Below are 20,112 nucleotides of genomic sequence, written 5' to 3' on the forward strand. Positions count from 1 at the left end.
ATTCACCTGTTTTTATTTTTCACTACACAATACTCGCTAACTAAAGAAACATGAGAACACAACAATAGTCTCAACCACTCAATACACCCTCTGTGTGTATTTCTCAGACAGAGAAACCCATTTGATGTGTATTTGCACTCAGAAAGTTCTGCAGAATCCCAACCAACCAACCAACCGACTTACTTCTGCCACTTTTCTGGGTGTGGGTCATAGGACCAGCAGTTTAAACAAGAATGCCCACACCTCCTTTCTCTTTCACCACCTCCCCCACTTTTTCTAGAGACCATCAAGGTGTTCACATAATCTCTCCAGTGTATCCTGGCTCTGGTGCGGGGTCTCCTAGCAGTTGAAGCTCCCCTTGGAGGCAATCAGGAGGCATCGTGGTGCCCAAACCACCACAACTGCCTTCTTCTAATGTGTAGGAGTAGCAGGTCTACTGGGCCCCTTCCAAATGACAGAGCTTTCAGAAAGAGGAGTCCTGTGAAGTAGATGATCATGGGCTTTTGTTACAGTGGGGCAAAAAAGTATTTAGTCAGCCACCGATTGTGCAAGTTCCCCCACTTAAAATGATGACAGAGGTCAGTAATTTGCACCAGAGGTACACTTCAACTGTGAGAGACAGAATGTGGAAAAAAAATCCATGAATCCACATGGTAGGATTTGTAAAGAATTTATTCGTAAATCAGGGTGGAAAATAAGTATTTGGTCAATAACAAAAATACAACTCAATACTTTGTAACATAACCTTTGTTGGCAATAACAGAGGTCAAACGTTTACTATAGGTCTTTACCAGGTTTGCACACACAGTAGCTGGTATTTTGGCCCATTCCTCCATGCAGATCTTCTCGAGAGCAGTGATGTTTTGGGGCTGTCGCCGAGCAACACGGACTTTCAACTCCCGCCACAGATTTTCTATGGGGTTGAGGTCTGGAGACTGGCTAGGCCACTCCAGGACTTTCAAATGCTTCTTACGGAGCCACTCCTTTGTTGCCCGGGCGGTGTGTTTTGGATCATTGTCATGTTGGAAGACCCAGCCTCGTTTCATCTTCAAAGTTCTCACTGATGGAAGGAGGTTTTGGCTCAAAATCTCACGATACATGGCCCCATTCATTCTGTCCTTAACACGGATCAGTCGTCCTGTGCCCTTGGCAGAAAAACAGCCCCATAGCATGATGTTTCCACCCCCATGCTTCACAGTAAGTATGGTGTTCTTGGGATGCAACTCAGTATTCTTCTTCCTCCAAACACGACGAGTTGAGTTTATACCAAAAAGTTCTACTTTGGTTTCATCTGACCACATGACATTCTCCCAATCCTCTGCTGTATCATCCATGTGCTCTCTGGCAAACTTCAGACGGGCCTGGACATGCACTGGCTTCAGCAGCGGAACACGTCTGGCACTGCGGGATTTGATTCCCTGCCGTTGTAGTGTGTTACTGATGGTGACCTTTGTTACTTTGGTCCCAGCTCTCTGCAGGTCATTCGCCAGGTCCCCCCGTGTGGTTCTGGGATCTTTGCTCACCGTTCTCATGATCATTTTGACCCCACGGGATGAGATCTTGCGTGGAGCCCCAGATCGTGGGAGATTATCAGTGGTCTTGTATGTCTTCCATTTTCTGATGATTGCTCCCACAGTTGATTTTTTCACACCAAGCTGCTTGCCTATTGTAGATTCACTCTTCCCAGTCTGGTGCAGGTCTACAATACTTTTCCTGGTGTCCTTCGAAAGCTCTTTGGTCTTGGCCATGGCGGAGTTTGGAGTCTGACTGTTTGAGGCTGTGGACAGGTGTCTTTTATACAGATGATGAGTTCAAACAGGTGCCATTCATACAGGTAACGAGTGGGGGACAGAAAAGCTTCTTACAGAAGACGTTACAGGTCTGTGAGAGCCAGAGATTTTCCTTGTTTGAGGTGACCAAATACTTATTTTCCACCCTGATTTACGAATAAATTCTTTACAAATCCTACCATGTGGATTCATGGATTTTTTTTTTCACATTTTGTCTCTCACAGTTGAAGTGTACCTCTGGTGCAAATTACTGACCTCTGTCATCATTTTAAGTGGGGGAACTTGCACAATCGGTGGCTGACTAAATACTTTTTTGCCCCACTGTACCTTACCTGGATTGAGACCCCAATCTGGAGCCAGATCTGGGAAGAGTGCCTGGTGGCTAGGGGTACAGTAGGCTTAGCCTGAACAAGCCACATGGACCAGGACTTACGTGGATCAAGCCGCAGCCCTCGGTGGACCCATCCCCGGTTCCGAAAATTGTTTCTGCAAATGTACCTATGTAAATTTAAAGTCAACCTTAAAGTTGGCCACCATTCTTCATTTTTTGTCTGCTTATGATTTTTTGCACTGCTGCTAAGGTTCCTCGTGGATCGCTCCATAGAAGTCCCCGTTTAAACAGAGACCCTATGATTTAAATTTCATGTTAGAAAAGAGAATGAAGGCACTGTGAGCCAAATGTTCTCTCTGCTCTTTTAGGATGTTACAGTAGAACTCCCCAGTGACAGTCTGACACTTTGAATGTCAGAAAAATGATATTCATGCTTGTTGTGTTATTATGAACCTTGCCTCAGGAGAGTGCAGGCTCTTCCACTGAAGACTGCCATTCGGTCTATGTTGTAGCAGCACAGAGAGCTCACAGCAGCTGTGAAATCATAAACGTCCGTGTGGTCAGATCAGGACTTCCAGGATGGGATCCAAATGTAGCAGGAGCACTGGGTGTGGAGCAGCACTTCACAAGGACTCAAGCTTCAAGGGCCAAATTTAATTTGGGAATGTTTCTTCAGTTTCCTTTCCTTTCTTTCTTTCTTTGTAAGAAAAAAGGCAGTCGAAGTCATTTGAGTAATGCTAGGCAACAGTACATGATGGGCGAGGCTGAGTGACTTTTCAAATAACCACAGTCGCAGTGTTGCTTCTCTAATTAAGCCATAAATAATAGAAAAGTTCATAAAAGGTTTTCCCAGATTACTTCAAATCTGAGGAATGCCAGCCCTGTTTCTCAACTGGAGGGTAACTCATTTCAGTGCCTTGATGTCATTAACAGTCCTGTGTCACATTAGAGAAAAACTGTGCTCGCTAAGGCTTAGAACAACTGAGCTGAATGGCTCTGGCCTCGGGCCGGCAGACTGCAGCAGTTATTAGCTGCTGATGACAACGGGGTAGCTTACCTGTCCGTCTCTTTTAACACACGTATATAGGACAGGACAAGCAAATGTGCGTGCGTGTACAGCCACTCATTAATCCCTCTGAACCTCTTCTTTCACTGTTTGGAAAGCAGCCTGCTCGAATTGTCAGCCCATCAAACCGCTACTTCGCAAACCTCCAGCCTCTCCTGCACCCCCCCGCACCCATCCACCCTCATCTAATGTTTTATCCAGAATCAGCGTCTGTCTTCAGCCATTAATATGATAATATTTGGCGTTGTCAGTGATGGAGGCCGCAGCATAATGAGATAATTACAGTGTTGTTTCATTTGGAGAGCGACACGCACGCTCAATCAAAATGGCAGGCCTAATTACAGGCCCAGGGATTGGCTAATGGGATCGCTAGAAGAGGGGTGGCATGAAAAGGGAAAAAAAAAAGTCTTAACTTGGCCGTGTGCATTTATTCTCCACGGGTCTGTTTGTTTGTGTGTTTGCGTGATGGGCGGCAGAGGGTAAGACTACTAAAAAGCTAGCAGTAAGTGAATAAAAAGAAAAATGCAAGAGATGAAGTGTGAATATCTTAATAGCAAGGTTGTCTGTGGGACACTTGGGGGGGAAACTGAGATGAGTATTGATTAACTGTGCATTGAAACCAGCCATTAAACCAATCTGAAGAAGCAACAATTAGTGCGGTACTGGGAGTAATGCCGCCTCTGATATCCATCTTCATAAAACGGAAGCATCTGCGCTGGCGTTTCATAACAGCACGGAAACTTTCGGAAAGTTATTTTCCTCATGGCAGCAAGTTAGGATCGAGTTTTGCGCCCGAAGTGTTGACAGGGACTCGTTGGCAGAGGACGCACGCGCGCACAGAACAACGACAACAACAGTGTGCACACCAACATACTGACACGGGAGTGTGTGTGTGTCTGTTTAGGCATCTTTGTGGGGACCAAAAATTGGAATGTTACCATACTTGTGAGGACCAAACATCACTTATGAGGACACAAGTGCCGGTCGTCACGAGTTTGAAGGCATTTTTGAGACTTAAAATGTGGTTTTAGTGTCAGTGTTACAGTTAGGTTATGGTTAATTTTAGGCTGAGGGTTAGGATTAGGTATTCATTTTTGATGGTTAGGGTTAGGGTAAGCGGCTAGGGAAAGCATTATGTCAATTAGATGTCCTCACTGCGATATCAAAACGAGAATGTGTGTGTGAGAGAGAGAGACTCGGCTTTCTCTCCCCCTTAAGTTGAAGACATGTATACCCAGGCACAATCACATTGTCACTGTGTGTCCCGCATACCAAATTATAAGGATCAATCACCCATTTGTACATTACAGATATTTGGTGCAGACACACACACACACACACACACACACACACACACACACACACACACACACACACACACACACACACACACACACACACACACACACACACCGTCTCAGCCTGATTTTCTAATTAAAGGCAGGGTCACAAGAGAGACTTAAACACGTAATCTATGTACTTCACTAATGAACCTCTGCCTCTCGCGCGCACTCTCCCTCTCTCCTTTGCTCCGGTTTGGTCTAATGGTCTGCCTGGAGGTCAGACCATTAGACGGCGTTACACACGTGTAATAAAGGGTGCGTGGGAGTTTTGTCGGACAAAAAGGTTGGCCTCGCGAGGCTGCTGAGGGCATTCGAGTTTTACAGATGTGTGGGGTGGTTTTGAAGGAAAGTTGCTCTTCCTATTCTGTTTTTCCCTCCCGAGTTTGAACACCTTCTCAAGGCGTGTATCTCCCGAGGACATAGAAATGGCAAACGAACTGCATATCAGTGTCAATATTAGATACCCGTTCCCGCTGCAGCCAGTAAACACAGATAAACGACAGCACTGTGTCGCACTTTGGTAGCACATCCCGAAGGATTGTGCTCGCTCAGGCGTAAACCGTCTGTTGCCTTTGGTGTGTGCACGCGTCCTCACGCTTGTTTGTGTGCGCCCGACTCTGTAGTGCCAGGTGTGTGAGGCTTATCTGGCATTAAGGTCCAGTGAGCATGATGATGTTTCTCTTTAAGTTTTGTCCCCATTCTGTCTCGTTCATATCTCCTCGCTGGCAGTCGCTTGCACTTTTGTGGGGCCTATGTATTCTTCTTTTTTGTTTTTTGCCTTTTGGTGACCTCTAGGTCGGGTTCGGCCTCACCTTTTGGGTGGTTGATTTGTCTGTATCTGAATCCGGGATGGCACCTCGTTGCTCTTTGTGACATCAGAGTGAAAAGACAAAAAACGTGAAATGTTTCAGCTCCGTTTCTCTCCGCTGCGGTTTTATCTGTCAGCTGAAGAAAGTTCAACAGAGGCACTGATGTCTTTGTGGATATTTTCTGTCTTGCCCGTCAGTCTTCCTGTGCAGTCAGGGCTTGTCATCATGAAGCCAAAGAACATCGGCGGCTTTAACAAAAGATTAAGCTGAATATGTTCCACCTGCCTTCTTGCTTCACTTCTGAATTCCCACCTGTGTTGGATGCTCGGCTCTTCATCCTGCAAAGGAGATTTAAAAAAAAGATTTATTTTTTTTTTTGTCTTATTTTGTTTAGTTTTTTTTTGTTGCTTCTCTCCATAATAGTGTGTGTTTGCGATTATTAACCCTTCCTGTTGTGCTCGTCTCTGCAGTGATCAGCGTCTCCATGGAATGCGCAGGGAGTACACGCAAGCCCGAGCCGCCCCGGGTTACGAGGAGCTAGACGCCGCACGGCGCCGAATCCTGGAGTATGATCCAAACCGGGTGAGTGTGCGTGCTTTTTTTGGGGGTGTTGTAGTTGGTTTAAACTGGACACCAGTTTAAAAGATGGTGAAATGAAGAGTGTATGTCAGTGTGTGCTTCTTTCCAAAGCACTCCTGAGAGACCACTGTGTTTTCCCGTGTGTTGTTCTCAGGCTGATTTCAGCTTCTTGTTAACATTTGAGGGGCCTGTGTGCCATCGAGGAGCTGCCCGCTTTCCTCTTCATTTGGTATATGGAGAGATCTATTAGACTGGTGACATTTCCATCCCACCTTTCTTTTAGCTCCGCTTTATCTCTTTCTTTTGTTTCCTATTGCTTTTCCTTCTCTCCACCCCTCACCCCCCCCTTTTCTGTTCTACAAAGGCCTGAAATCCCTGATTGTTGCCTCTCCCAACCAGACTGCACTGCTAAATGTCCCTGAACCTGTATTGATCCGGCCTGAGGAATCATTTCATTTACCTCTGTACACTCCCAAACTCGGCATACTCGCCATGGAAATCAATAGCCATTTATAAAGCATTTTAAAAAGGGATTTTTTTAATAGCGAGCCCAAAGATGCAGAAAATCACACTTTGATCCAAATCAGAATCGCCGAATCTCGCCACGGCATTTCCACTGAGCGAGATTTGGCTTTCATTAGGTAACGCGAGGAGAGAAGCAGAGGCATCTGGGAAATATGGATTTACTGACCGCATCGCCGCAACAAAATCGTCTGATACAACCGGCCTCCCGCCGCGTTCACGTCCTCACTTGTTGTAGTCTGTGTCTATTGAGCAATGAAGCCCCGTGAACCAGTCTTCATTAGGCACTCTCAGACACACGCCACAGTAGCTGTCTCTGAGGCCCGAGGGGCTTTGTCACTCATTACGCATCCCTATGCAGCATGTGTTTCTGCCTCGGATCACCGTGACTCAGTCGGTACCCAAACTCTGATGCAATTAAAGCGCAGCAAGCATGAGGTGCAACCTCTGATCAGTTTGTTGTTTTTTTTACCCAAAAAGAAGACAGCGGTGTCCACAGCAGAAACCAGCAGTGGCTTTCTCCCCTGAGGAGACTGATAATGAAACACTGCACTTACCAGCACACACACACACACAAGTAGTGCGAATAGACACAGGAAAACATCAAGGAAATTCTAGTGGGAACATAAAAAAAGAAGATATTGGCAGGATATTTTGATTCATAACATGATGATATATAACTACATTCACAGACATCGATTAAGCTTTTATGGAGTATATTGCTTGAGTGCTTAGTTCTTATATTTCTTTCTTTCAAGTTCAGATCTATCAGAAACCCCTTTCCTCGCACTCAGACGTACGGCTGTTTGCACAGATTTCCTGCACTCTGCTTTAACCTCTCCTTTGCACTGAAGTTGCTTCTGTTTGCTCATGAAACTTCTGCTCTCTGATTTTCCTCCTTTTCTTTTTGTGGCACACAGGTTATGTTTGATGGCTGAGTGGTTAGAGCGCATGTCAAACAGGTACCTCCCCCAGAGGAGCGGGTTTCTGCTTCAGTCACTGCTCTTCCCCTGCATCGCTCGTCCAATCTGTAATATAATTCAGTATCCAGTAAAGGTGAAAAACTTAACATAATACTCTTTGGTTTAATAATTAACCAAACTTCAGTACAATCACAGAGACGGTGTGTTTGGCCAATGGAAATGTTCTGTTAGAGATGTAAGATTATCCAAAGTAGACTAAATTATCGAGTAAAGACAATAATGTATTCCCATTAGTTTATGGGACTTGATTTAATCTACTCCAGAGAACACCTCAGTAACCGCTTTAAGTTTCATTTTGTACAAATCTCTTTTATTTTAAATCTAAATCTAAATTCACTGTTTTGAGAAAACAAAAGAATTATCCTCCACTTTAAAATACCAGCATGAGACAAGTGTAAGACATAATTAAGCCCTGTTGTGTTTGTGTTGTTCACTTTCGGGAGCTGAAAAAAGTTGATCAGCAGTCCTTATGTCATGTGATCATCGGGATATATGAAGTGGGAATCACCAGACATCTCACAATACGATGTCAGCTATTACATTTGCACTCAGCACCGTCCGGTTCTATAGTAATATTACTAAAGCCAGCTGAGTCGAGTTCTCTCGAGTTGTTCTCATTGACAAAGTCTGTATTTATAAATTTGACTGCAATTATTTTAAAACTTTGGACAACGTCTCTGAGAGTGATGGCAGTCATTCCAAGTCCGGCTGCAACTGTTTGCAGAAAGGTTGCAACCTGTGCAATCACCTTGTGGTCAAAAGTGTGCAACACCCTGAAAGTCTGGGCAGCCATTCAGTCACCACGAGTTGCGATTGTTCACAGAACATGAAAAAAATTACAATCACCGTCCAGCCACCAGTTTAGTTTTATTTCTTTGTTTATTTCAGTAGCTGTAGGGAGCTCGCTGTCCTATCATTAGTTGTGTGACTGAGCCGTTAGCTTGCTCTGAATTAGGCGTAAGCTTTGTCAAGCTAACCGCGTCCAGCGTTGGGTAGTTTTTTGGTTGAGATGATGAGTCTGCTCAGTTCCCGGAATAATAACTAAATAATTAATAATAAAATATCAATATTTGGTGTCCCTGTGTTGATACATTATTGCCATACACCGCTATTGCAGTTCCATGCTATCTCAGAACCCCCACCCCTCCCCCTTCAGGATATTGCTGCACATTCACCTTCTTACCTTACTTTCTCTCTCGATGGTATGGGGCGAGCATAAATACAGAGCGCTTGAGCGTGGCACTCACTCGCTTACAACGGCCTTGTTTTATCAGCCTTTTAGTTGCCACCACTTCTACCACGCCACGCTGCTCTTTTATACTCGGCCCTTTTCTGCAGCCTTGAATGGTTAAAAAGGCTTTCCAAGCTCTCCGCACAAGGCCAGGAGCACACATCTCCTTCTGTCAGCTGTGTGTGTGTGTTAGAAAGAGAAGATAAGTGTGTCTGTGTGAGTGTGTCTGGGTACCACACTAACCTAAACGGACATAAACAAAAGCAGGAATCAAAGACTATGGTTACAATATCTATTCGTGTCTTTGTTTATTGTAGTTTTTCCCAGCGTGCACGGTTTAGAGGTGGAGTTCATCGCGCGGGTCTGTGTCACTGCCTTTGTGTGTATATGTGAGCACGCCCATGCGGTTAAATCTGGTCTTCAAAAAGGGCTTCGTGTCGCTTTCTCATTTCTTTCCTCCAACCCTGCTTCCTCTGTGTTCCTGTCTGTCTATCTGTCTCTAATTTGACCCGTCCTCCATGTTCCCTGTCTGTGGATAGGTCACACTTGTAATTATGCCAATCACACTGTCCCCACTCTCTCTGTTTTCTCCGTATGCTAATGATAGGCTCCCTTTAATGTCTTGATGGCCAATTAAGCCACAAAAGTACACGAGAAGTTTCTTTTTTTAGACTTCTTTGTTCTGTAAGATCAGTCAGCTGTTGCAGAGACTTCTCTTGACATGGTTGTTTATTATAGTTCGATAAAGGCAATAATATATCAGCTTAACTCGCCGCGCTGCACATGGGCTTATAAATTTGTTGACTCCGCTTGTTGCTACGACACCCCTGATGACATCATAATCTAATGATCTAATATTCAAGTGGATTTTGGCGTAAAGCTCTGACTGTGTTGTGTGACATTCAGTTTTGTGATGTGGTGAGACTTGAGCTTTCTAGCACGAGACTGTGAAAGTCCTACTTCAGCTTGTGTAACAACTCAGTTTAAGCGGCCTAATGTTGGATCGGATCCTCGGGTGTGTTTGGGTTGGTTTCAACACTCTTTTTGTCTGATTGTTTTAGGGTGGAGGTAAATGACATGGTTGTTGCACTTGTATTTTAGTCATTTTACTTTGATTATCCTCCAATTTCCTATCTTGTTTCCTTCTCGTTTGCTCTCGTTCTTTCTTGCTCGACATTGCCATGCATTGTTGAGGACTGTCACCTCACAGCATTTGGTTTCAGTATCTTCAGTTTTAGGGGTTTTATTGGTTTTACAGATGATTCCAATTTAAAATATGTCGTACATGTCGCTAATAAACAAGCAACACAGTCACAAGCACGTCTGAATAATGAAAAACTTATGGAAGAAGAAGAACATTATTAAATTAGTTAAAAATGAATGCTGGATAACTGGTATGATAAGAGGGTATAAAAACAGAGCGCTCACTGTGTAACAGTTTGAGCAGCTCGTTGCCGACATTATAAATGTAACCGCACAGTTGGCTACATCAAAACGAGAAACTCATTTTAAGAAATTCATTACTATAAAAGTAGAACAGTGAAAGTGCATCGGTCAGCTCTAGATTTGCTCGGATTAGTTCTCCACACTCTGGACTCTCTGATTAGTATTAGTATTTATTTATTTATTGTCATTGTCAAGAACAATGAAATTGCTCAGCTATGGTTGTCCGTCTGTTCCACACAGCCAGCAACACGCCCGGTTTTCGTCATATCTATATGTGCGCACATCCTCTGCACTAGGGCTGCTCAATTAATCGAATTTTAATCACGATTACGATCTGGGCTTTCAACGATCATTAAAAATGACTGAGCCGATTATTAGCCCCTCCCTCATTTATCCGCGACACCTTAAAGGCCGGTCCGTGAAAATATTGTCGGGCATAAACCGGTCCGTGGCGCAAAAAAGGTTGGAGACCGCTGATTAAGAGGACCCGAGGGAAGCTCGGAAAGCTAAGCAGAAGTTATTTGGAGAGTGACTGCCGTTGGTTGAAAAGAGAGTTTAAAAAAAAAAAAAAAAACTTCAGTGGTGTTGCACACCATTTTATATTATTTTTTTAAAGTCATTGTTAACCCTTTAAAGCCGGTCAGAGCAGCACGCTCCGTTTTGCGTAACTATTTTTAAATCCCTGTAGAACCTGAACCGTGTAAGCTAGCGCAATAATTTGTTTTGCATATGAAACCGGAGGAGTTGTACTTACATCTGATGCCATCAGCTTGTCCTCGGTCACAGTTTCGTTCCACATATAGCTTTGCAAAAATTGCATAAAAAGCGCTTGCAGGAACAAAAACATAATATTCCAGAAACACGCTTTGCCGTTCCTATCAGCTGTTCGTAACACTTCCCACAGTGAAATGATGCACATGCTGTTTTCTTTGCAAATTTGCATCATAGGATTGTTTTTTGTTTTTCCTGCAGTATATAAAAATTGGTGTATCTCCAAAATAAAACTATGAAGACACTCAAAATAAATTTCCTGTTGTTGTAAACTATTTTTTGCAACTTTATTGTATTTAAAGTTTTGAGGGATAAACCTCTTAAATTTCTCCAAGTAGAAATATATGTAAACAAAACAAAAGCGATTTTCAATTTTTTTTGTAGTTTATTGCACTTTTTTGCAATTTATGTAATTACTATGGACTTAATGCATACATATTATTAAAATATGGGCTATAACAGTTGTATTGATGTATAGCAACTTGAAATGCTCCCACAAATGGCACTACAGCATGTAAAAAAAATAAATAAATAATATAAGCTCTGGTGGACTTGGTTCCATAGTAGGTCTTAAAGGGTTAAATAAATATCGTCAAATAATCGTGATCTCAATTTCAGTGAAAATAATCGTGATTATCATTTTTGCCATAATCGAGCAGCCCTACTCTGCACACACGCCATAATTCACACCATGATGGAAAAACCTTTTTTGACAAAAATCATGAAACATGAGATGATGGGGGTTTATTTAAAAACATTTTACGGGAAACTTTTAAAATGCCAGATGATAAAATATGAGACGCTTGGTGGCTCCAGTGTTTAAGTGAATGGAAAAGTGGTTTGTAGTCTAAAGCACTTTGAGTGTTTGAGTACAAAAGCCAGTCTATGTCTAGTTCTCTCTTTTTGTCCTCACTCGTTCTCCCTTTTGGCCTATTTGTTTGCCCCCTAGTGGTTCTTTTTGGATGTCCTACAAAGTCTACAGCTGGTGCACTGACCCAGACCGCTTATTCACCTCAGTGTCTTTTTTCTCTCTGTCAGGTTTATTATAATGGAAATGTACATTATAGTGTATGTGACCATGCCAAAATGAATGGTAACGCAGCGTGCCAGAATCCTGTTTGCCCAGTCTAACAAAGACACACGGGCACACATACAGGAGGCGCACACACCCATACACGTACGCAGGAACTCGTGCATCTTATCTTCAACTCGTTACCCTGTGAATCATAAACAACAGCGGCAGCACATGTGACACCTTAATGAACACAGAAGTCCCCGAAAACCACACTCGCGACTACACACTCGGAGTCATTATGAAACACACACGGAAAAACGCTCGCACAAGTCCAGATACGACTTGTCATCCATTGCGCAGCTGCTTTTTTCTTTTTTTTGTTTTTGTACTTCTCTCTAATGTTGTGTGCACGGACATCCATCACCTTGATGATATTTTAATGTCACATCCTCAGGCTGTCTCAATCTCTCCCCCTCTCTCACTTTTCCCTCTCCCTCCCACACGTCGGCCATCACTTCATAAATAAACCCCCACATCATTAAGTAAACACGCACCAGCCTGTCACGGTGATAGATGGCGTACACACACACTTGCGCGTGCACACACTCGTTCGTGGACGTGTGCGCACACGCATTCAGGCGCTGGTGATGTGCGAGGGCCTCTTCATGCCCACAGGCACAAGCCCCCAGTGGTTTTTGTGCCCATAGTCCTAATGATCTTCACCAGTGAGATGATCTAAAAGCTTACTTTTAGGGGGGAGAAAAAGCACCTCGTTCTAAGAAATAAAGTCAATGGCAGTTGTCAAAGTGTTGCGTTAACAGACTTGCAACTGTATCTGCAGGTTCTGTATCTGTGGGCTGATGTGTAGTTTATTTACTGGAGGCTCCCACTGTGCCTCACTGACTGTCCATCACAGCTTTCACCTGACAAGCGCACGCTCTTACCGCACACCCTGTGCTATGAACAACTCTGGCCCGCTCTCTCACTCGTCCCGCTGTTCGCCTGCTGCTGGAGACGCTGTGATGAAGGCCTGCAGAAACCTGCTTCTAAACACACAAGGGGGAAGGAGGCCCGAGGGAGCAAATGAATGAGGGAGAGGATGTGAGAGGAGGAGGAGAGTAGCAGCAGGGAAGTGACGGCGCAAGAGAGAACTTTTTTATTTTTATGAAAAACAAAAAGGAACTAAAACTAAGAACATGACAAAGCTGCAGAGCAGAGTCAGAGAGGCTTAAAGAAGCTCCTTAGGGGGAAAATGGGAAGGATGAAAAATAGGACATCTAATAGGAGGATCTGGATTGGCACGACGAGGAGACAGATGGGATAGAGGAACTGACAGACACATGGAGGCATTGACATAAAAGACTAGAGAATTTGAGCTAAAGAGGAGAATGAAGAAACGATGGTTTGACAGTGTAAAGTGTAGCCTGCGCGGTCTTAGTTGTTAGAGATTTAAACAAGCATCCGCCCTGCTGTAGTGTCCTTGAGCTTTATCTTTACTCCATCTCTAAATTTTCCATTAGGGATGCATTAATGCTCGGAAGTTCCTCTAAATTCATATTTCAGTGCGTTTTCCTGCCACAGCACACGGATTTGTTTTGGAAATGATTTGTCATGTTCTCCTTCTGAGAGGAAAATCACTGCGTAAAGGGAAGAAATAAAAATAAATGACAGAGAGCGTATACATTTTGGCTTATGGCCAATCAAAACATTTCATTTGGAATAAAGCGGTAAACACGGTCGTTCTGTCAGGCTGATGGTGGCGCTGGCCTCCAGCCGACCAACAACCCAGAAAAAACCCACAAAATTAATTTAGATTAAAAAAACCTCTTGTGTGAGCATTTTCTCACCAACTCCTTATTCAAAATGATCCTTATTTTAAAAAACAAAACAAAAGAAAAGGCTCTTGAGTGGAAAAGTGAACCAGGAACAGTCAGTTTGGAGTTTTAATAGGGATCGTCCTGGAATTCCGACCACAGTTTTCTATGAGAGCAACAAACCATTAACGTTGCACATATACAGCAAGGGATAATGTAGCTTACTATAATTAGTGAACATAGATCGACTGACATCAGTTAAGCATCAGCTGAAAGTATCACTTTTAACCTTTATATCTGGTTGTTGCCAACCTTTCCAGGCTTGCAGTTTAACTGCTATAGTCTTTGTGTTAAGAAAAAAAACTAATTTCCTGATGTCTAAGCTCAACGGGGGTCAATTCAGGCTTTTTTTGGCCGCCAGGCTTATAAATCACTGGTTAAAGTCCTGTCTTCTATAACGCTGCTGGCAAATTGTTGTATTTCCTTGGCTTGTAACCTAAAGTATAATGTGTCTTTGCCCCCCTGCTGTCTCAGCTGTCAGTCGAACACGCACAACAGCCGCCCACTCAGAGGTCCAGAGGCTTTTCTTCCTCTCAGTAATAATAATACACACACATATATATATAAACCTCATTTTCACATCCCTTTTTTTAAAGCTGGACTTTAATAGAAGGCTAGGAATGAAGTCTCCTTGCTCAGCAGAACAAGGGAGCGGTTGTGTAATGCACGAGGCAGTGTAGTTGTCAAAGCTTTGTTTTCATCCCATGCGTGCAGTCTCTCTGCCTCTCCTTCTTGCTCGGCTCTGTACTGGTCAGTTAATTAGAAACATTTCAGGTAAAATATTAGAAATGTCGGTTTGTAAAGAAAAGAGAGGGTGAACGAGGCTGAGATGCTAGTTTGTGCATGTTGGAGAAGGTGAGCAAGTGAGAGCGCGAGCAGCTGGTCCGGGGGTGTTTCTCGGAAGGAGGCTGCACTAATGTTAGACTAATGTTAGTGTTAATCAGATTAGCATATGCCCTGTGCGTGTGCGCATGTGTGTGTGAGTTTGTGCTGTTCCTGCACCTGCACTGTGAAAATGAGGAAACAGAGAAGAAGTCTGGACGCAATAAAAAATGATGTGGTCCCTCCCAGGTTTAAAATTAGGTAAATAAATATAACCTGAATGACCAACAACACACGGCATATTACAACTCATCGGTATTTATTCAGCAAAAGCTAAGCTAACAGCTTGTAGAACCACTGTTACCAGTAATAACATGGATTCATCATGTTCTGTGTGAATTCACCAGTATCTCCCATCATATTGAGGAATTGTGGCCCCACCACATCCGGGCAATTGTTTAAATACGGATTTTTTTTATGCTGTCAATCAAGCTGAGCTCTGGGCTTTGGGATTCGTTCCTTTTTTCAACCATTCTGTTGCAGATTTGCTGCAGTGTTTGGCTACAAAACGCACCCAAATCATCACCCCTCCACCTCCATGCTTAACAGTTTCTGTGAGGTGTTTATGCTGATATCACAGCCAGACATGTCCACTTTGGTCTCATCTGTTAAATGGACACTGCTCTAGAAAGCTTATGGTCTGTTCAACACTTCCAGATAAGTGACACTTCTTACATTTAAACATTTAACATTCTAGCTGGCACCTGGAGAGCCTGAAAAGTGTCTACTACACATCAGAACACTCCCTTACCCTGTCGGTGATGCCAAAGAAATTAATGATTCTTCAGAGTAAGCAGTGCAGCATATTAGCTTAACACAAGAATCAGATCAGTACACAGTACTGGTGGATACTTGAAGGCAAAATCTCAGTGTGCAGTCAGATCGGTCCATCCCGAGCATAAACCTCCTGAACGTGTACACATTTAATCACAGTGCACTGCACAATAATTACTAAGGAAACAAATGCATAAACTGCACAGAAGCCAACATGCACATATGTATGAACACCCGCTCAGTCACATTTTATTACCGACTTTTAAGAGGTAACATGCCACAAACACATAAAACCCACACAGCTCACAATCAACCATGCAAAAGAAACAAGTCTAGACACGCATAAGCAGGCAAACACACACACACACACACTCACAATCATCATCAAAGGGCTGCAAACCTCAGCTTTGGCCAGACTGAAGCTGTTTTCAGAGTTCATTTCACTGCAGGAGGCTGCAGCCAAATCCAGGCTGGCAGCGAACACACAAAACTTTTTGAGGAGAATCCCATAATTCAGTAATTACAAGACATGCAGTCTTCTCATCCTGGTTTCCTTTTAACCCCCTCTGAGATCACTCTCGCACCCTTAAACGTAAAACACACTCTAGATTTTCTGTTATACACACACACGCCCGTCTTATCCTGTACAACAGTTGAGCCCTGCGCTGATTAAAGAGTGCCTGTTGGTCCCTAACTCTAACTGTGGACCAGGCTGCTATTCTGGCTCATAAAATTACACAGGCCCCACCACAAGTTAGTGTTTGGATCACGCAGCCCAGAATAACATCGAACAAGCTACTGTGCCCAGCTACTGGAAAACAGACCGAACAGGATGAAATGACAGAGGAGAAATGACTCGGGAGGCGAGGCTTACAGGAGACTGTTCTTTGTTAATGCAGGGCTTGATGTGATAATTATAAAGGGAAGGATGTGCTGCAGAGATTGCCCCTTCTTACAAGCCATTTAGTCCAGCTTTCAGCCTTGTCAGATCGTTTTATTCCTTTCCACTGAGGTGAGATAATTCACTGGTTTGCAATGCAAATGTGATTGCCGGTTGCACTTATACCATGAGCTCTTCCAGAACAAGGAATTATCGGGAAATTGTGATTCATGAATATTCTGCAAACAAGTAAAATTGAACTGTTTCCAGTTAAAAGTCATCTTTACCAGCCCCCAGAAGGTCACGGGGACATTAGGGGAGGACAGTACGTACTTGCAAAATGTTAGCATGTTAGCTTTTTGACAGAGTACATCAGCTTGAAAAAGGCTGTTGATTTTCCATTGTGATCCCCTTGCAAAAGCAAAGGGGAAAAAAGACTACTGTGGAGCAATTATCTCTCCATCCCATAATCTGCATGTAAAAGATGAATGCTGCCAATGTTATATCACACTCTGGTTTGTGGACCACCACCTTAAAGCTTCAAGCAGGAAAAAGGATGTCCAACAGCTAACACTAGCTAGATTGGTTAGCAAGGTGCATCAGTAGATATGGGTTCAATGCACAGACACACAGTTAAATGGTAGCATGCAAATGAAAAATAAGATTTTTCCTGTGAAATTAACTGCAGCAAATCATAGTTATTATGCAATGATTGCAATAAAAATGCCTCTTAAGGCACCAAGCCGAGCAAACACTTTGCAGCCTAGCCGTCACCTCTCTGTCCCTCAAAATGTCCATGCCTGTGTTTGTATTAGGGCTTACCTTTAGGTCTTAATCCAAGATAAATGAGTGGGTTATGTAATATCTCATACCTTGTATAATTATGGAAAAAAAAAGTTGGAAAACTCTTTTTCTTTGCTCTGGTTTATCCAAATTCCCATTAGGCCTCGCACAATCGGCATGCTCATTCGGTGCTCTTTCTGAAATTTCACAGTCTGAGCAGGTCAGCGGGTGTTGTGTATTGTTTGACATCGTCCGCTTTCTTGGCCATTGCTTGATTGGTACACATATGAGCACTCCCTGTTCCAGCATCTCCGAAGCGCACCGACTCAGACTCGAGCACCGGCTGAACTTCTGTTCACACTCCTGGGAGACAAAGACAAGAGTTGAACAGCTCGTTCCAGCATTATGTTTCTACCCGCTGCTATCAAGAATTCTCACACACACGTATAACACCTTTCTCCCGCTTTTCTCCCTACAAAGTCACAATGAGTGATTCCATCCACGGACGACTCCTCCTCTGTCCTTGTCTCTCCAGCTCATCCCTGAGGCTCCACGTTTCCCTCTCGCTTCTTTTTTTGTTTTAAGTCACTTCATTCCAATGCTGCACAGCAACCGGGTGATTTTTTTTTTCTTTTCTTTTTTCCCCCTCCCTCTCTCCCGCTTCTCCATCTGGGCCAGCAAAGGCCTACAGGGACTTATTTGGTGTCTGTCTTTATCCCCACAGCTCGTCTGTGGCCTACGGGCAAACTGCAGAGTGTGATCTGTCTGCGAGCTGATAAAAATCTCCCGTTCTCCTCAGTGCTCGTGCCCACTCTCACTTCAAAGCACTTCACCGCGCTATGTTTATGTGAGGGGCTACTAGCCCTGCTATGTAGGGGTAGAAGGGCGCACAGGCTGCCTTGAACGACTAGCGGGTGGTGGGATCTAAGTCCGTACCCCCCTCTAGCGCGATTGACCCGGACACTTACTTCAGTAAGAATGGGGTTAGTTACCTGGCAACAGTAGGCACAAAAGGAGGACTCCAGGCCCGGACCTGCAATGATAGCAGCGCCTGCACACGGAATACTAGCACGGTCCCACTTAACTCCGTCGTCCTGTGCCTAACCAAATAACTCGGGCGCCCCTACTCCAAGGCAACCTGGGTCGGACAAAAGCATTCGACAACGACTTTTTAAACCACGTGGCTCTTTTTATTTATCTGGAGAGCCCTCAAAAAAACCAAACTTGGTTAACAATGTCCACAGGGCCCTGGAGAGCAAAGGGAATACAGCAAGGAGCCTCCCCAGGACCAAAGAAATGAAAGAAATAAAATGAGGTAAAATAAATCAAAACAGACTGGTGAGACCCAGAGTTGGGAGTCCTCGACTCCACACAACCCACCCTAGTCACAGGAAAAACACTCACAACACAGCAGAACAGTAAAAGTTAACACAGCAAATATTCTGTCTAAAATGGTCGACACAGTCTCATCACATCATTTACAATGTCCGACACACCAAAGGAACATTTTCAGTCTTTACAGTTCACTCCAGTAAATTGTCTCTGGGGTGGGACGGACAGATAGTTCTAGGGGTATGTGTCATTAACCGGAGTTGCAGTCTGTTAGGCTGTCCAGAACTTCCACAGCCGGAATAGAATGTTCATTCTCTGGTCCACATCAAAGCAAGGAAATAAAACACAGGAACTGTACCTTTGCCCCTCCTGAAATGGAGCGTAATGAACCCACAGGTAGGTGAAACTTTTACACACAGCCAGCTGAAGCAGGGTGAACAACCGGAGCGTCGTCTGGGTGGCAGGGTACTCCAAACACCGCCGACATCGGGGCCCAAGATGGCGGTCCCGCGGGCTAACGGAGCTACGGCAGTCCCCAGGCCGTGTGAAGTGAGGCCGCCCAATTCCTCTCCCGGAAACTCGCTGGTCCTTCGCCAGACAGCCAGCCGTGCTGTCTCGCTTTCTAAAACGTTCTTGTCGCCAAACTCTACTGGCAACGCCGGGAAAACTGAGGCCGATTGGAGGGGAGCGGCCGCTAGCCTTAGCTCTCGATTAGCCCCTCTGCTAGCGCTATCTCCGCCGACACTTCGCCCCGACGTTACACCCGTAAGGCCGCTGTAGCCGGAGTCAGAGTGCATACACGGACGGAAACCCAGCCTAGACTCGCTGCGGTACCGTATACTGTCTCGCTAACCTCCCGTTTATACTTTGTTCGGGTCTCTTCCTGACCGCGGCCCTTTCCTAGCGTCTCTTCTCATCCGGACACGTGTGCTTTCTTTTTTTGTTCCGCTCGTCTTCTCTCCCACTGCGCATGTCCGTCTTCTTCACGCTACGTCACTCCCTCTTGGCTGCTTCAGGCTGTAAACAACCCCGTGACCGTTTTCTAAGGGTTGTAAATATGTGCCCTCACATTTCCCCCCAGCTAAACCCTGCCACACCAGCGACGACTCAAGCAGTTCATCCCTGTAACAAACACAGAATAACACATATTAACTCACATGTTCAGCAACACTCTATACCATTCACATATGACTCGCATTACATTGCAAATGAGCATAACAGTAATCCATGGCTTCATTTCGTAACATAATCTCTATACCTCGCAGGAGGTACCCCTCGGGTTCGCCTCAAAGGGCGTTCAGACTGCAAAACCTCCCCTCGCTCCTCGTGCACCTCATCACTCGCCTCTGAGGCCCCATCGCTGTCCTCTGGCTCACTTAGGGCCATAACTGGTTGTACCTCCCCCGCTAAATCCGGCTCTAACCCCTGGGCGACATAGTCGCTGATCTCGTCCGCCCCTGGGGCAACGAGAGCGCTCGGGTCCGACTCACATGGGAGTGGTAGAACACAAACCCCCTCCCTGAAGTCGGTATCGGACTCCACTTCGGCTGGCAGCCTGTTGGCCTGCTTCGGCTGCCATGTCGGCGCTTGAAAGGTGCACAATTTGAGCTGATCCCTATGCACGACCCTCGTCGAGCCACCCTTCTCTGGCTTGACCGTGAACACAGGAATGTCGGGGTGGTTTTGTTTCACCACCAAATA

At 44.6% G+C, this 20,112-nt stretch overlaps 1 protein-coding gene across 2 annotated transcripts in view; it reads left to right on the top strand.

The window, feature by feature from the left end:
- Positions 1 to 20,112, top strand: part of pard3ba (par-3 family cell polarity regulator beta a) — a 207,590-nt gene that overhangs the window by 153,442 nt on the left and 34,036 nt on the right. For both annotated transcript variants that reach the window (XM_085347625.1, XM_085347626.1), the window contains exon 22: positions 5,810 to 5,921. In XM_085347625.1, the coding sequence (XP_085203751.1) occupies positions 5,810 to 5,921 (112 nt within the window). The remainder of the gene's footprint in view (positions 1 to 5,809; positions 5,922 to 20,112) is intronic.

Source organism: Diplotaxodon limnothrissa, linkage group LG23 (genome assembly GCF_057381915.1).
Source record: "Diplotaxodon limnothrissa isolate DT_005_m linkage group LG23, D_limnothrissa_male_GT1.1, whole genome shotgun sequence".
NCBI classification, from domain to species: domain Eukaryota; kingdom Metazoa; phylum Chordata; class Actinopteri; order Cichliformes; family Cichlidae; genus Diplotaxodon; species Diplotaxodon limnothrissa.